The 14,125-nt window shown below is 37.6% G+C and overlaps 1 protein-coding gene across 3 annotated transcripts in view; it reads left to right on the top strand.

The window, feature by feature from the left end:
• THRB (thyroid hormone receptor beta) overlaps nt 1-14,125 on the top strand; it is a 117,395-nt gene that overhangs the window by 71,775 nt on the left and 31,495 nt on the right. For 2 of the 3 annotated variants that reach the window (XM_026045552.1, XM_026045553.1), the window contains exon 2: nt 1,296-1,360. In XM_026045552.1, the coding sequence (XP_025901337.1) occupies nt 1,354-1,360 (7 nt within the window). In that variant the 5' untranslated portion in view covers nt 1,296-1,353. Of the gene's footprint in view, nt 1-1,295; nt 1,361-12,825; nt 13,268-14,125 lie in introns of those variants that run through there. The other variant, XM_026045550.1, reaches the window with a different exon arrangement.

The raw sequence follows: 14,125 nt of genomic DNA, 5'->3' as shown, positions 1-14,125 counted from the left end.
GGAGAGGAGAGGAGAGGAGAGGAGAGGAGAGGGCGCCGCGCGGGGCCGCCAGGGGGCGCCGCGGGGCCGCGCGCCGCCTCCCGGGACCTGCCCAATTTTCCCGGGTTTCTGCCCAAACTCCCGCCGTGTCCGTGGCCCGCGGAGAGCAGCGGTGAAATGGAAGGGAGTGTGTGTGGGGTTGGGGGGTGTAGCCCACGCTCGCCATTCCCGCCCCCGACAGATAGTTCTCAAAGCGGTGACCGAGCCGGCTGTGAGCTTAGGTGACRCTGCAGGAGCGCGGCCCAGATACATTAATTATGTGGCGCGGGTGTTTGCTCCAGCTCACCTGCTTTCTAATTCCGGATTCGTGGTCTGTGCCTAAATAGAGCAGGTGTCCTTTCAGCCTGCTGCTGATGGGGGATGTTTCAAGGACAGGAGACATTCCCAGTGTAAGGAAACAGCGATTCGGTTGAAATAGAAACTTGGCTCTCTGGCTGACTGATCTTAGTGCAGTTCATGGACATAAAATACTGATCAGGGCAACGTAAGAGAGACTTTATTTCTCCTTGAAAAAGTCATTTGCATGTTAACATTAAAAGATATTTCCTGATAACCAGAAAAGCTTGATTCTGATCTCATGCCAGTTTTATGCTGCTGTTAGAAGGTCAGTTTTTAAAGATCTGATGAGATCTTTTCTCTGATTTGGAATAATAACTGTAGGATAGTCTCTGCTTGAATTGGGTTGTCTGTGTTGAAACCAGAGAGAGAAGCGGGTATCAAGCTGGGAAGCGCTCTGGGGGAATGAGGTTCCTGAAAGAGGATGTACTATTTGTGGTACCCTTGGTCGAAAAGTGGATTTCTAATTCCTCTGAATCCTCTTTTCTTAATGAACTGGGGAATAATGCGCATATATCACTAGAAACAGTGAGATTAAAAAAATCTTTTTATGTTTCCAGAAATTACATATTAGTACATTTTATAGAAAAGTGGGAGAAAGTCTTCTACGAAATAGTCATGAGTAGCTGCCAGCTATACAAGTTCTTTCTTTTTGACCTTTCTTTTTTGACCTTGACTCCAAAGCCCTGGTATCTACAGACCATTCAGTCCACCAAGCTTTGGACCTCGGGTGCCTGCCTTGCCCCATACAATGCGGCAGGGTGCACTGAATTTAATATAATGAGTTGTGCCATCAAAGTGGTATTCAGGATCCAAAATGTTCTATCTTATTTAAAATTTAACATTATTAACATAATTATTGTACATATTTGCATTTATGGATATATTACATGGGGTGTTTTTTTCCTTTTCCTTGGCAGGTGACATTGGTGACAGAAGAAGAACAAGAATGATTACTTATCCATAACTCCCAGCAGTATGTCAGGTAACCACACTTCCTAAGAGCATTTTATTCTAAATGCACATTTTCAACTTCTACTTTTCCTGATGGAACTGCCAGTACAGTAACAGTTTCTGCTGACTAAGTTGGCAGAAGTTATTTTGTAACATGGAATTATTCTTTGAGGTTCAAAGTGAGACAGTCAGATTCACTTTATATTGATTACTAAGCATTCTCTTGATAATAATTGACCAGATCTGTTGGTAGGCTGAAGATCTAGAGTTGAAATCACCCTTAACCATTTTAAGTTCTATTTACCACCGTTATCCCTTTCATCTGTACAGTATTGGGAGGCTACACGTGAATTAGCTATGTCAAAAACATACATAGACTCATCCAAGAACAGGATGTCCACAAAGATTTAGTTGTTATATAGGCATCACATAGAAATCTTGTGCAGACTTCTGCAATAGGTTTCAATATTCATCAAATCACATAAGAAAATGAATTGTTCTGCTGATATTGTTTGTTAACGGCATTTAGCTGTTGAAATATGTATAAATAGATCCTTTTAAAAGCCTGTTTGTAAAGTGGAGCTTGTGTTACACAGAGAAAGTCATAACAAACAAGCCTCAATTACTGCTGTTATGCTCAAGGGGCTGTTTAGTTCTATTGYTTGGGCAGGTCAAATTTTTTCCTGCCCTAGGTGGCTCCCATCCCATTGTCCGAGCTTGACCCACAGAGGTTAAAAGCTGTATCCAGCAACAAGGATGCATTCTTGCTTCTAGGATTCTGGATTAAAAGTGAAGAGTAACATTTAATGAACATATAGAGGAAAAGCAAAATATTATTTAAATATATGCTTTTATCCTACAAATGTTGTTTGCACATGTGTTTAATTTCCATGTGAGGATGAATCATGTGGCTGTTCTTCTTAAGTCGTCTTTGCCATTCTTTGAGGTGGAATTTGGGCACAATTGAATATAAGATGGGGCCAGAGGGCCCCAAGACTGCTCGTGAAGTTAAGTTACCTTGTCCTGGATCAGGTCTTGTGTCAGTCTCGGGGTTTGCATGACCGCCACCTCAGAGCTGTGAGGAAATGTGTCTCCTGAGGCTAGAGAAGGCAGGCTCCACTGGAAAGCTCTGTGCATTCTTCTCTATTCATTCTTGGCATCGTCATTTAATGAAACAAATGCCTGTTCTTGCAAGAAGTTGTGACATTGACATGTAACACTCAGTATCTCCCAGCTCGCTCACGTGCTCTCTTCAGTCTCATGTCATAGTGTTGTTTTTTGGCCTTTTACTGCAGGGCCTGTACCTTGTGCTGCATGGTTGAGTCTAAAAGGCAGTATATCCACTTTACCATCTCTGTAGCGATGCGGAGGGCAAGTCCTTGTGCAGGGGGTCCTACGGAGGGCCCCCCSACCCCCCATAATGCCTGCCCAGACGTTATCCCCTTCTTTATCTCCTTCCCCTCCCAGGCAGCTCTGCTGAGCTCAGTGCAGACCCAGCCTGGTTGCAAGTGCCTATATTTTCAGCATTTCTTTAGAAAGGAGTGAGCAGGAGAAATGTGTACAAAGAGAAGAGTCGCCAGTTTATTTGTCGGTGCAGCTGGAGATATCCAGAGCTCTCTATTAGAAACAGTTTATATATTCTGTTTCCCATTATAGGGATGAAATTCCCTGCATGGTTGACGTAAAAATCTCTCAAACTTTTGGCTGTGTAAATACCACAGTGTAGAGCTGGATAGAATGAAAATAAAAGCTTAGATTCTGATACTGCAATGCTGGAGAACAGAATCCTATCCAAAACCAACCCAGTTGCCTAAAATAATAGGTTGTAGTATGATGGGTTTTTTTTTTTGGTAGGTCATTTATTTCTCTGTGTTTATGTTACATACTTTTTGCAGTAAGAGTTTTATTTTGTAGGCACTGCTCAAAGCCTTCGGCTTCTAGCACAGTATAGAAGTATTTTCTCTGATGAAGGTTGTAGAATTTGGCCTGGAGTGGTAAAGCTAGACTTTACTATGTTTTGCTGTTGCCATAGGAGAAATATTTTGAATGTTTTGACATCTCAACTTCAAAAACACACATTGATTGTTTTATACCATACATCTATGAGTGTATATGCTTACAGCTTTAATAAGGAGAGAGTTCAAAATTTCCAAAATGATAGTGGGAACTTCAAACTTTTCTGTATCCAATTCAGTTAATCTGGAAGGATTTCAGAAAAGTAAAAACCCTTGCTTGCAGTATTTTTATACAAAGAAAGTAAACTCAAAGAAAAATGTTAACAAAGTCCAAACTACTATCGCTTTTTCCTAGAATGCAGTCCAAATAAAGTTCACACAAAAGTGCACATGAGGCTAATGAACACCTAATACTGTGTACTTGATTGGCATTGGAAGCTGAAAAATGAAAAGGTGGCCTTACAGGTTTTGAAACCTCTGTGCTCGTCAATATACTTTTGCAACGATGCGAGTTATAAATGTCCAAGCTTGCCTAACCGCTTTAATGTACACGTAACTCAAATGCTGACCAAACATTCAGATAAAGTAATGATTCAGGAGGGGAGAACTGGCCATAATACATGTCTTGCAGCTGAGACAGACACATCCTGTTCTCATAAGCTTGGTACAGCCATAAATAAATACTTTTCAGGCTACTGATCACACGCGAACAAAGCAAGTCTGAAAGTTCAATTTTCCTATTTGCAGCCTAATTTCTTTAAAGATTTCCCTTCTTTTATGATCAGCTCAGCAGTAAATCTGATTGTTTTAAAGAACAACAAGAGAAATGCATTTAAGGAATGCGAATTATATTTTATGTACRTAGAAGTAACTAGAGAATGCTCAGTTGAATGGTAGTGTTGCCATAGTTTTAAAAATTAGTCCTATTTCAGCAGTAATTAGAATCTTTCTGTCACAGATTTGTACAATAAAATAGGAAATTTAGAATTAATGTTGATGATGACCATTGAGATGATACAATACTTTCATAGAGAAATAAAGATCTATATACAACATAGCTTATATAGCTTATAACAAAATTCTTCCTGTTAAATACTGTAGTGAAGCTTCTGGCAGTAGCACCATCATTCACTGGCACTAATCTAATACTGAAGGCTTCTGTGTGAGTATTTRCTCCAAGACACAGGACAACCCTGAGACAAATTTCTTCACTTACTGGAGTGAGAAAAGGCAACGGAATTCAACAATGGGTTCTAAAACTTGAGAAATTAAATAGTATTTGCAGAATGTCATAGATCTCAATAATATTGCCGTCGTAGTTGATGAAAATAGAGTGTAGAATAATGGTCTCCGAGCAGTTCTTATACTCYGGTGAATCTAGGATTTTACTCTGAATGTGTTTGGGTTTCATAAGCGATCCCAACATTGCCCTTCCACACTCAAATATTTACACTGTTCTATTTGATAATGATGGTAAAGTTAGATTGAGATAGGAATTATAATAAAATTAAGTGCTTACTTCAAGGAATATCATTTAAATGTCATAAATGCATATTTTCAGTAAGTGGAATTTAATATGCAGTATTTCTTGTAACAGGTAAGTCATTTAGAGAAGAAAATTAATGAACTATTATGTAAACAAATGTGTTTGAAAAACAATATTTCCAAGGTGGTTGCATGTAATTTCAACTAACCGGGAAAAATAATAGAGTAGGATCAGAGAGGATATCTTTCTGAGTCTTTTCACTATAATGCTCATTAACCTGTAAATATGTTTTTAGTTCAAATGGAAAATAGTTTCTTGTGTAACATCAGATGAGAAGTGATTTCTCCTAAATTTCTACAGTGTTTTTCCTTGGATCATTTAATTTAAAATACATCACTGTCTGAAAGTGTAAACTGTCCCACACTTCTTGTCCAACAGACCACGACAAAATCCCATTAACGCAAATGTATTGTTTCTTTTAAGTAATGAACTCTTTAGAAGGACAATAAATACTTTAATATAAGGTTTTGTAATGCCAGGATTCAGCAGCTTTGTAATGAGCTTTTGGGGATTTTCAAAAGGTTAACAAGATTTATATTGTGGGATGTTTTTGCATGAAGCTATGATTCATGATGGCTCTTATTACTTAGAAGCATATTTCTGAATATGCAGTTAAAAATATCACGCTTAGTAAGTTCTAGGTTACAGGCATTCTAGTTTATTTTTAACTTTTTCATATAAAACTTTAATGTTTTATGTGATTTCAGGAAATGTCAGTTTCAAAAGGCAAGTAGTCTGTATAACATTTTGTAATGTTTCAGTGTTTTATACCATTCTCTAATAATATGTTGGGATTTTCTTTGCCTTCATAAAAAAAAATAAACTCTGAAAAGCATTATTTCTTTGGGAGAAGCAGGAAGGTGTTTCAGTTTATAGCTCAAGGTGGTAGTTACAACTCAAGAATATCTATCTGCTGCATTTTCTAGCAAAGATTTCACTGTGTTTAGGTAGATTTCACTGTGAATGGAACAGACAGACATGTTTTTCACTTTAAAAAATTGTAGCACCTGGTAGCCATTTTCTTAAATATATTTCATTATGTTAGTTTCAATTTATTTCCGTTTTCCATTGCTTTCAATTAATTAACAGTATATTCAGACCATTTTAATGATCTTTAAGGGAAAGAAAAGCTTAAGGAAATTGTATTGGAAGGGACACTTATTTTGCAATTAGGTTTGAAAACCAGAGATGCTTCTTTTTGGAAACTTGTCTTTCTGAAATATAATTTCTGATGGGAGCAGATTGTTAAGTGTTAGAAATGCTGAGTTCCATTATTAGACTCTGTAACACTGTGTTTCACTGTGTTTCACTGCCATAGGTTAGAGAGAGTGCACAGTGCTGTTAATGTAACTCATACTTGTTAATTTTACATGAAAAAAAACAAAGTAAAAATAGTTAATAAAAATACGTCCCTGTGTTTTCCCTAAGTTTTCTCCACTAGCCTATGAAACAAATCACTCTGCTTTGCTAAGCTTTGCTCTTGGACCTGCCGCCTGCCATTTTGTGTTGGTCCTAAGCCTTGGCCTCTGCCCAGATCTTCTGATGCCTTAGAGYACTGAGCTTGCACTTCTTATCCTTTAAATGTAGTCCTATGTGAAGAGGACAGTAATTTCTGGTGCCAGTGAAAACTGACGATGAATTATGGGAATGCTGCTACCCAAATGAGCGTTTTCTATTTATTTCCATGTAAATACAATATGTCTTACACTCCCTAAATGCATTTTTCTTGCTCTTCAAAAGCATCAGACTTGCTACCAATCCTAAGAGAAAGGTTTAAAGAAATGTTTTAAGAAGTCAGGTTTCGAAGTAGGAAATCTGAACTTTCAGATTTGCTTTGTGCATGTATGATCATATGATCAGTAGCACGATTCTTTTTTTTTTTTTTTTTTGGCTTTCACAAACTTGTTTTATCTTTGTCAAGACTGTTAGTTTTAATACCTCTTCTTTACCTGACCATTGCTCAAGACCTTGTCTGTTGAGCAGGAATTTATGGCAGTGATAACTCAAGATACAGGATTTCTTCTAGCAATTATTGAACAAGAACAGCTTAAACTATTTCATCGTATTGGAAAAAAAAGAGCTTCAATTAGGTGCACATCTGCCCAGGATTTGCTGTTAATCAATGGTGACCAAATACATTGTCCATTTCTTAGTGGGCTGAGTTTGGAGGTCCAGTGTGGACCATCCAAATCTGAGAATCAAGACTTTACAAAACTATGCAAGTATGTTGAAGGACAACATTTTTTTTCCTGAAATGGTTATACTATAATTTACACATTTTGAAGGTCTGTTTTATGAAATCTTGATCTTGCAATCTGGAAATAATGTTTTGCCTCATCACTTTGTTTTAGTAGATTCCTGAGTATTAAAAGCGTTACCTAGCATAACGTGACGTGAGTAATAACGCATTATAATCCCCTGTTCACACACAGACTTATGTGGAAGTGAGTCCCAGAGAGATGGTTCATTATCCATAAAACATCAGATTACCYTTGGGAAGACTCTGGCTGACCTTGGTTCCGAGGGAGGGGTTTCTTCACATTAAGGGAGGTAGATATTGAGCTTGTTGCCAGAGGATGTTATGGATGCAAGAAGCGTATGTGGTGGGGAACTGGAGTGGCACTTTAAAGAAGGATCCTTTGGATCTTATTACTGTGGAGATAGGCTACATGGGCTCGGGAAGTCCCTTGGATTGAAAACAGATGGAAGTTGGGAGACTCTTGGGAAACTCTTGCYCGTACTTGCTGTGTCCTTCCCCTTTCCCTGGCGCCTGCTGAGGCACAGCAACCGAGTGCTGGAGCACAGTCCATACTGTGTAATTTCCCTCAGCCCATTGTATATCTAGATATTTTACTGCTTTTCCCCATATACCTTTGATCATTCATTTCTTCTGATATTTTGATTAGCCCTTTAGCTGTCACAAGCTTCCATATCCAGGTATAGAACTCCACGATCTGTACTGAATGATAGGAAATTACCTTCATTAGAAAAGATTGAAATGAAACTATTCATTTTCCTAGGTAGAGGSTTTCCAATAGTACTTTGCATACCCAACCCCCAAACTATTTATTTAGAAGCTGCTTCTGGTTACCCTGTAGATGAGCTGTCACGTTGCTCTAGATAGTCTTCTTGTGAATACGTTTTCTTCTTATGCTCAGAAACTTGAATGCAATGTCAAGTCCTGATTCCTGCTGAGGTAAATATATCTGGTATTTCTTTTGTTAATAAAATAGTTAATAATAATAATTGTTAAAAAGTTAAAAATAAATTAAAAAGTTAAAAATAAATTAAAAAGTTAAAAATAATTGTTAATAAAAATAGTTAATAGTTAATAAAAATATTATATGTTTTTAAAAAGCAGTTGCAATGGTTCATACTGCAGAGCTGATTTATGTTATGTCAGCTATTGCAGTGTATAGTGCAGTATAAGTTTGTTGATATTATATTTTTTATGCATTAAGAACCCTTTACATTTAATAATGTGAACCACTTTTAAACTTTATCCATAAGATTATTTGAACATACTAAAATAACCTCCATTATATTTAAAACTATATTCTAAAYGGTAATTTAAAGATTTTATAATATTGATACAAGTAAAGGGAGTTTTTCCTGTCCTGGATTAAATAATCCAGGGCACTATTTATTTCCACAAACTTAGGCATCTTTTCGGATGCCATCTTCCATAAACACAGGCATCTTTCTGAAATGCCAGAAATGACCTAGTGATTTCAATGGACATCACTGGTTCCATATTCTTCTTCAAACCCTTTATCTCTCACTGTGCAATTTTGTTTTTACTCTTACATTTTAAAATTTGAGGATATAAATCACATCATGTTCTCAAAGGTTTTATTTGGTACATAATATGACAGCATAGTTTGGATAGCTGTAAGAAAGAATCTGACCAGTCTGTATTAGCTCCATTCATCCATGCTCCATCCTCTTCCTTACTGAAGAAAAATATAAACCTAGTTTAAAAGTTAAGAAACCCTATTGGAAAAACATGGTTTCCATGTTTGATAAAGAAGATGAAAATATAGTGATGTTATTCTGCAGAAAAGTGAAGGGAGAGGGAGGAGAGAAGGGCAGGAGAGAGAGGAGAAGCAAAATGAAGGTGTGAAAGGTATGAAAAGAAAATGCTCTGCACAGTAACACTTATGAGAAGCATAACCTTAACCTTGTCTGGCACAAATAGTTTCATCATTCCAAGCATAAATACATCAGTAAAATTCACATGCTTTTACTGATAGTTACTTTGCATGCTTCAAAACACTTGTACAAAACATGAATCAGGTTTTAATTTTACTGGTTTGGAGGTGTCCTTTAATCCCAGCTCTTTTTTTTTTTTTTTTTTTTTTTTTTTTTTTGGTATTAGGTTGCTAAGTAAAAATCATCTAGTATCTTTGGACTGGGTCCATACAAAGCTGGGCTGCTTGATCAACCTACTATTCACTGCTCAGTCATAATCCTGTTTGCATTTGCCTTAGTTGATCTCTTAGAAACCAACCCACTTCGGTGTCCTTAGATGCTTGTATACTTCACTGTTTGAAGAGGAGTAGAAATGCTGCTGCACTTGCTACTCAGTTTGCAGGAAATTTCAAATATTGCAAGAGGTAAACCTGTATTAAAATGTCACTTTTCTCAGTCTTTTGTTTCCAATCAAGTCACTTAGTGACAACTCAGAGACTACTCCACTCTTCATCTGCTGTTTTGATCAGCTACAAGCTGAAATTCTTGGAGRCTATGAGCAGTTTTGGAACAACTGCTTGTAGAGAAGAAACATCTTTAAATGTGAAAATGCAAATCCTGTGACATTGCAGAACTGGTGATTTGCTTGGTGTCTCAGGACTAAAGGCTGGCCTATTGCTGAGGGTGAAAAAGAAAGAAAGATTTGTGCTCCTCCAAAATGTCTTCCCAAATGTGGGCACAGCCTGGGCAGCACAGTTTCCTCTGCTAATGAGCGCTTGCTGCTGATGCACCCAGCTGGCCAATTGGAGTTAACTGTATAAAGTAATAACACAGTGGTAATAGAAATGCTGTTCTTGGGTGCAGCAAACCACACGTCACACATAGGAAAAACAGGGTGCATCAGGCAGGATGCCCCACATGCCTTCACCCTGGGGTAAGATGAGTACATTGACCAGGATCTCTCTTCATTGCTCTTCTTGGGTCTCCCCCGTGCACCCTGAGTGTTCGTGGGGGTTGAAGTTGGGGATAGCTGCCCAGCTCGTTGCAGTGAGAGCCCTCTCCCCCAGCGGCGAGGACTCAGTGCTCTTGAGATACGCTGCTGAAGGGAGAGGCTTTTCCTCTCCCCTCTAGGGAAGCATGAAGAAAGGTGTGGGACTGTTTGAGATATAGAAACCAGTGAATTATTCTGCTGCTCTTGCAGGTGTTTGCTCCAGTAACATTGCATCTCTGGGGACAGGCTGTCCCTCATATCTGTCCATTAGAAGCCTTAGCTTGGCCTGTTAGGAAGGATTTCTGAGGATTTCTCCTTGCCCGTCCTTTTAGGCTAGCTTGATTGGCCCTTGGTTGCTTAAACTTCGCTTTTCTCTAGAGCAGCCTTACTTTTAGGTGGACTCTGATGGGAACCTGAGAAAGTCTTTTGAAATGCTGGCTGCTCATATGTCAGTTACTGCCACAATGAGCTGCTTAAATATCTCTCGAATTACTTGATGATTCCTTAAGTTAGGTTGACAAGAAGCAGCTTCTCATTAGTCCCCCTTTACTCTGAAATGGGGCCTGTGTAGTTGTGATTCACCCAGGAAACTGTACTGCTTTTGCCCTCAATTAGGGCCTTTTTAAGGGTAGCTAGAGAGAGAGAGGTTTAGGGAGATCAGAAAATATTAAATTATCATCCTTTATCAAGGATGAAACCAAAACACCAGAAGCAAATGTAATGGATTTAAACATATTCTCTGCTAAAAAAAAAAAAAAAAAAAAAAAAAAAAAAAAAAAAAAAAAAAGAAAACAAAGAAAGAAAAAACACCTAAACTGTAATTTAACATCCTAACAAGCTGAATGGTAATTTAGGATATATATATGTGCACTGTGCACGGACATACAGGAAAAGAGCACAAAATATGAGATTCCTTAGTTGTAACTCCTTAATACTTACTCTTTCTAGCAARAAATGAGCAGAAGGTCCCTGCAGACTTACAAGAATTTGTGAAGTAAAGTGGAAGTTTGTAAAATTAAATAAATTGCAACTAAGAGTCAAGGTAGTGAGACAGATTTTGAAGGGAACTAAGAGGAAAGGAAAAGCTCAAGTTACATGACTGTGAGTTAGCTCTTGTACAGTGCTGCCTGGGCAGATTCCAAGGGATAGAAACTTTAATAGCAACAGGTTATTCTCATCATTTAAATGTGCCCCAATAATCATATTTAAAAGTCCCCAACATGCTTTGCAAACAGAAATAAGACAGTATGTTTTAAAATTGCTCACTACGTGTAAAAATCTGTATGCATTTTGTGAAAATTCCTCTTAATATTTAGGAAGATAAAGTTGGTGAAAAGATGTAGAAATTTATGCATAACAAGTCTGAGGAGTCTTGATTATGAATCGCTGGCCTCATTTCTGGGACAAAAGGCAAGAACTGAGTAAATTATGTAACTGAGTTTTTTTCACRGAGTTGAGACTTCTGTGGAGTCAGTGAACTTTTCAAGAAACTAGCAAAGTATAAAATACCTGTATTTATGAGAGAAGCATAGAAATACTCATATATGTGTACACAGATATGTGTATCTTTATATCATATATTTATATCATCTTATATAGTTTTTCCTGTCAAGTTTTTATTTTCTTTGAAGGCTACAAGATCTAAAAATGTTCAAATTAGGGAAAAAAAGAAATGTATGGATTTACTTTTGAAATTAATCATCATTTAGGATTTATTAAAACCCAGTATGTGAACAGGGACATAATATGCAGCATAATATACAATATTAATATAAAATAATAGTATTTAATACTGACCATGATTAAATCTATGAAATATGTCCTTTATTATCAGTGTCCCACTTAACAGAATTTTTAAGAAAAAACTTTTWAAAACAGTAATAGTTTGATAGTTCTGGTAACTGAACCCTCAGCTTATTTTTAAACATTTTTATCAGGAAATCAGGACTTGGAATGCATTTATTTGCTCATATGGATATCAGTGACTTTACTAAGTAAAAATTATGTAAAATTTACTCTTAGATCCTTAAAAAAATAGCAGAATCATACAAGGATTTGAAGCATAGTGGATGTCAGTCATCAAGTACTTTATATTTTGACATTTTCTGTATTCAAGTTCTAAAGCAATTTTCAATTATATTTGCATGCGTGTAATCTAAAATAAAATAATTTCTTTAAATGTGGAATATCAACTGTGAAGTGGCATTTCTGTTGCACTTATTTCTGCTGCCCCAAGAACAGAAAACAGGCTATATTTAGATTTAGAGTTTTATCAACTGCTGGTATTTCAGTGTCTTCCGTATAAAATAAATAAATAAATAAATGTGCTTAAGCTTTTTGACTAGTTAGATCAAGCCGTGCCGCTGTGGTGGTATTATCTTCRGAGGAGCCGGACGCCCAAACTCCTGTGGATAAAAATACGCGGCTGACACTGCCCTGTGGGCAGCACCAGGMAAAGGCAGGAGGTGTCTCAAGTGCGACAGCTAAGCATGCCCACATAAGAATGTCACACTTAGGTAACAGAGTGTCCCTCAGGTCAGCCTACGATAAGAGCAAAGTCAAACAAGGCTGAATCCTTGATGTTTTGTGTTTTAAGTATCTGAAAATTGTTCACGACCAGCCTCGACCTACAAGACCTCAAATGATCATAGGAGCGAGGCAATAAATCGGTGGTAACTTGCCGCGGGGCCCATGTGCTGGTTGTGGTGTTGGGAAAGTTGCATCGAGYGGTAACCTGTCCACGTTAGCGCTGCCGACTTGTGCGGGCTTCAGAGACGGGGAATTTTTATATTTAATGGTACTGGAGGGAAACTATGGTTGCTGAATGGGCATGGCTGAAGGGCTCGGCATCAGACCAGTGCAGTCCAGTGGAGATGCGTGGGAATACTGCGGCACCGGGACAGCTGGGGACCCGCTTGCTTTCCAAAACACCACACCTGAGCAAGATTTTGGCAATGCCAACAGCTTGTCACCCTGCAGTGTTTGCCAAACCTCGAGAAAGTGGCCTCCTGTCCTGGCGCAGACTGACTCAGCTGCCTCACAGAAATCACAAGTGGGAAGTAGTTGGCACATCAGAAAATGGTTTGTGTTGGAAAAGCTGTTCCAAAAATGATGATATCCCRAGGAGTGGACAGCAGCTTTCCCGATGTCTACAAGCTTCAACTTGGACGAGCGCTGTTTTACAGCCAGGCCATACAAAAGCAAACTTTGAAGTCATGCCAAGTGAATACCAGGCAGAAGAAAAAAAGTGCAAAGGTAACCAGCATTATTATTCAGCAAATACTGTGTTAGAGGGAAAAAAAAAAATAATAATATAATAATAATAATAATAATAATAATAATAATAATAATAATAATAATAATAAAGTCGCTTATACCTGTGTTTATTTTCAGGACGTTTTGACCAGTGGTGAAAGCTTTTTCTGGTTTTACTGTTACATTTTTTATTTTTTTTAAACAGCAGGATTAATTATGAATTTCTGCGTTTCTGTTTATATGAGTTAATAGCTTTTATAAATTCCTGATGACAATGTGATAAGTATTTGTTAGGTTTTTTAATCTGATATATGGCACAAAAACATTTCTATTCCTGTAGACTTTTTAAGAATTAAGTCTCACTCTTTTAGGGTCTTCATCAAAAATCCTTGCTTTTCAACCTGAACCTGTAAAATAGTGTGTATMCTTGATACACTGCAATTGCGAAGACAGGAGTAAAACTTTCTTTTATTGCTTTCAGGATGCAGGATCTCATCTCTGAACACGGTGTTTTACCTTTCCTTCTTTGGTATGACTAATTGTTCCTTGAAGCCTCAATTAGTGCCCATGGAGCACACACATAAATGGACTGCTTTGTTCCAAATATTGTTTATCTCACTAGTCAGGAGAATTGATGATTTCTTTTYAATTGCCTTTTTTTTTCATATCAGAGTAAAATTGAAAAAAAAAATTCTTTTAAGAGTCACAGTTGCTTAGGTGTTAGCACAGATTTAGTGCTGAAGTCATTTTTATTCCGTTTGAAATGGGGATAAATGAAGTTCTTCATTGTTCAGTGCCCCACAAAAGATAAATATTGCTTACTGCAAGGGAGGGACTGCAAGTTGTTTTCTTTTACTT

This window comes from Nothoprocta perdicaria, unplaced genomic scaffold, assembly GCF_003342845.1.
Source record: "Nothoprocta perdicaria isolate Ctin4 unplaced genomic scaffold, notPer1 scaffold_40, whole genome shotgun sequence".
NCBI lineage: Eukaryota > Metazoa > Chordata > Aves > Tinamiformes > Tinamidae > Nothoprocta > Nothoprocta perdicaria.
This window is presented reverse-complemented; position numbering and strand designations above follow the sequence as displayed.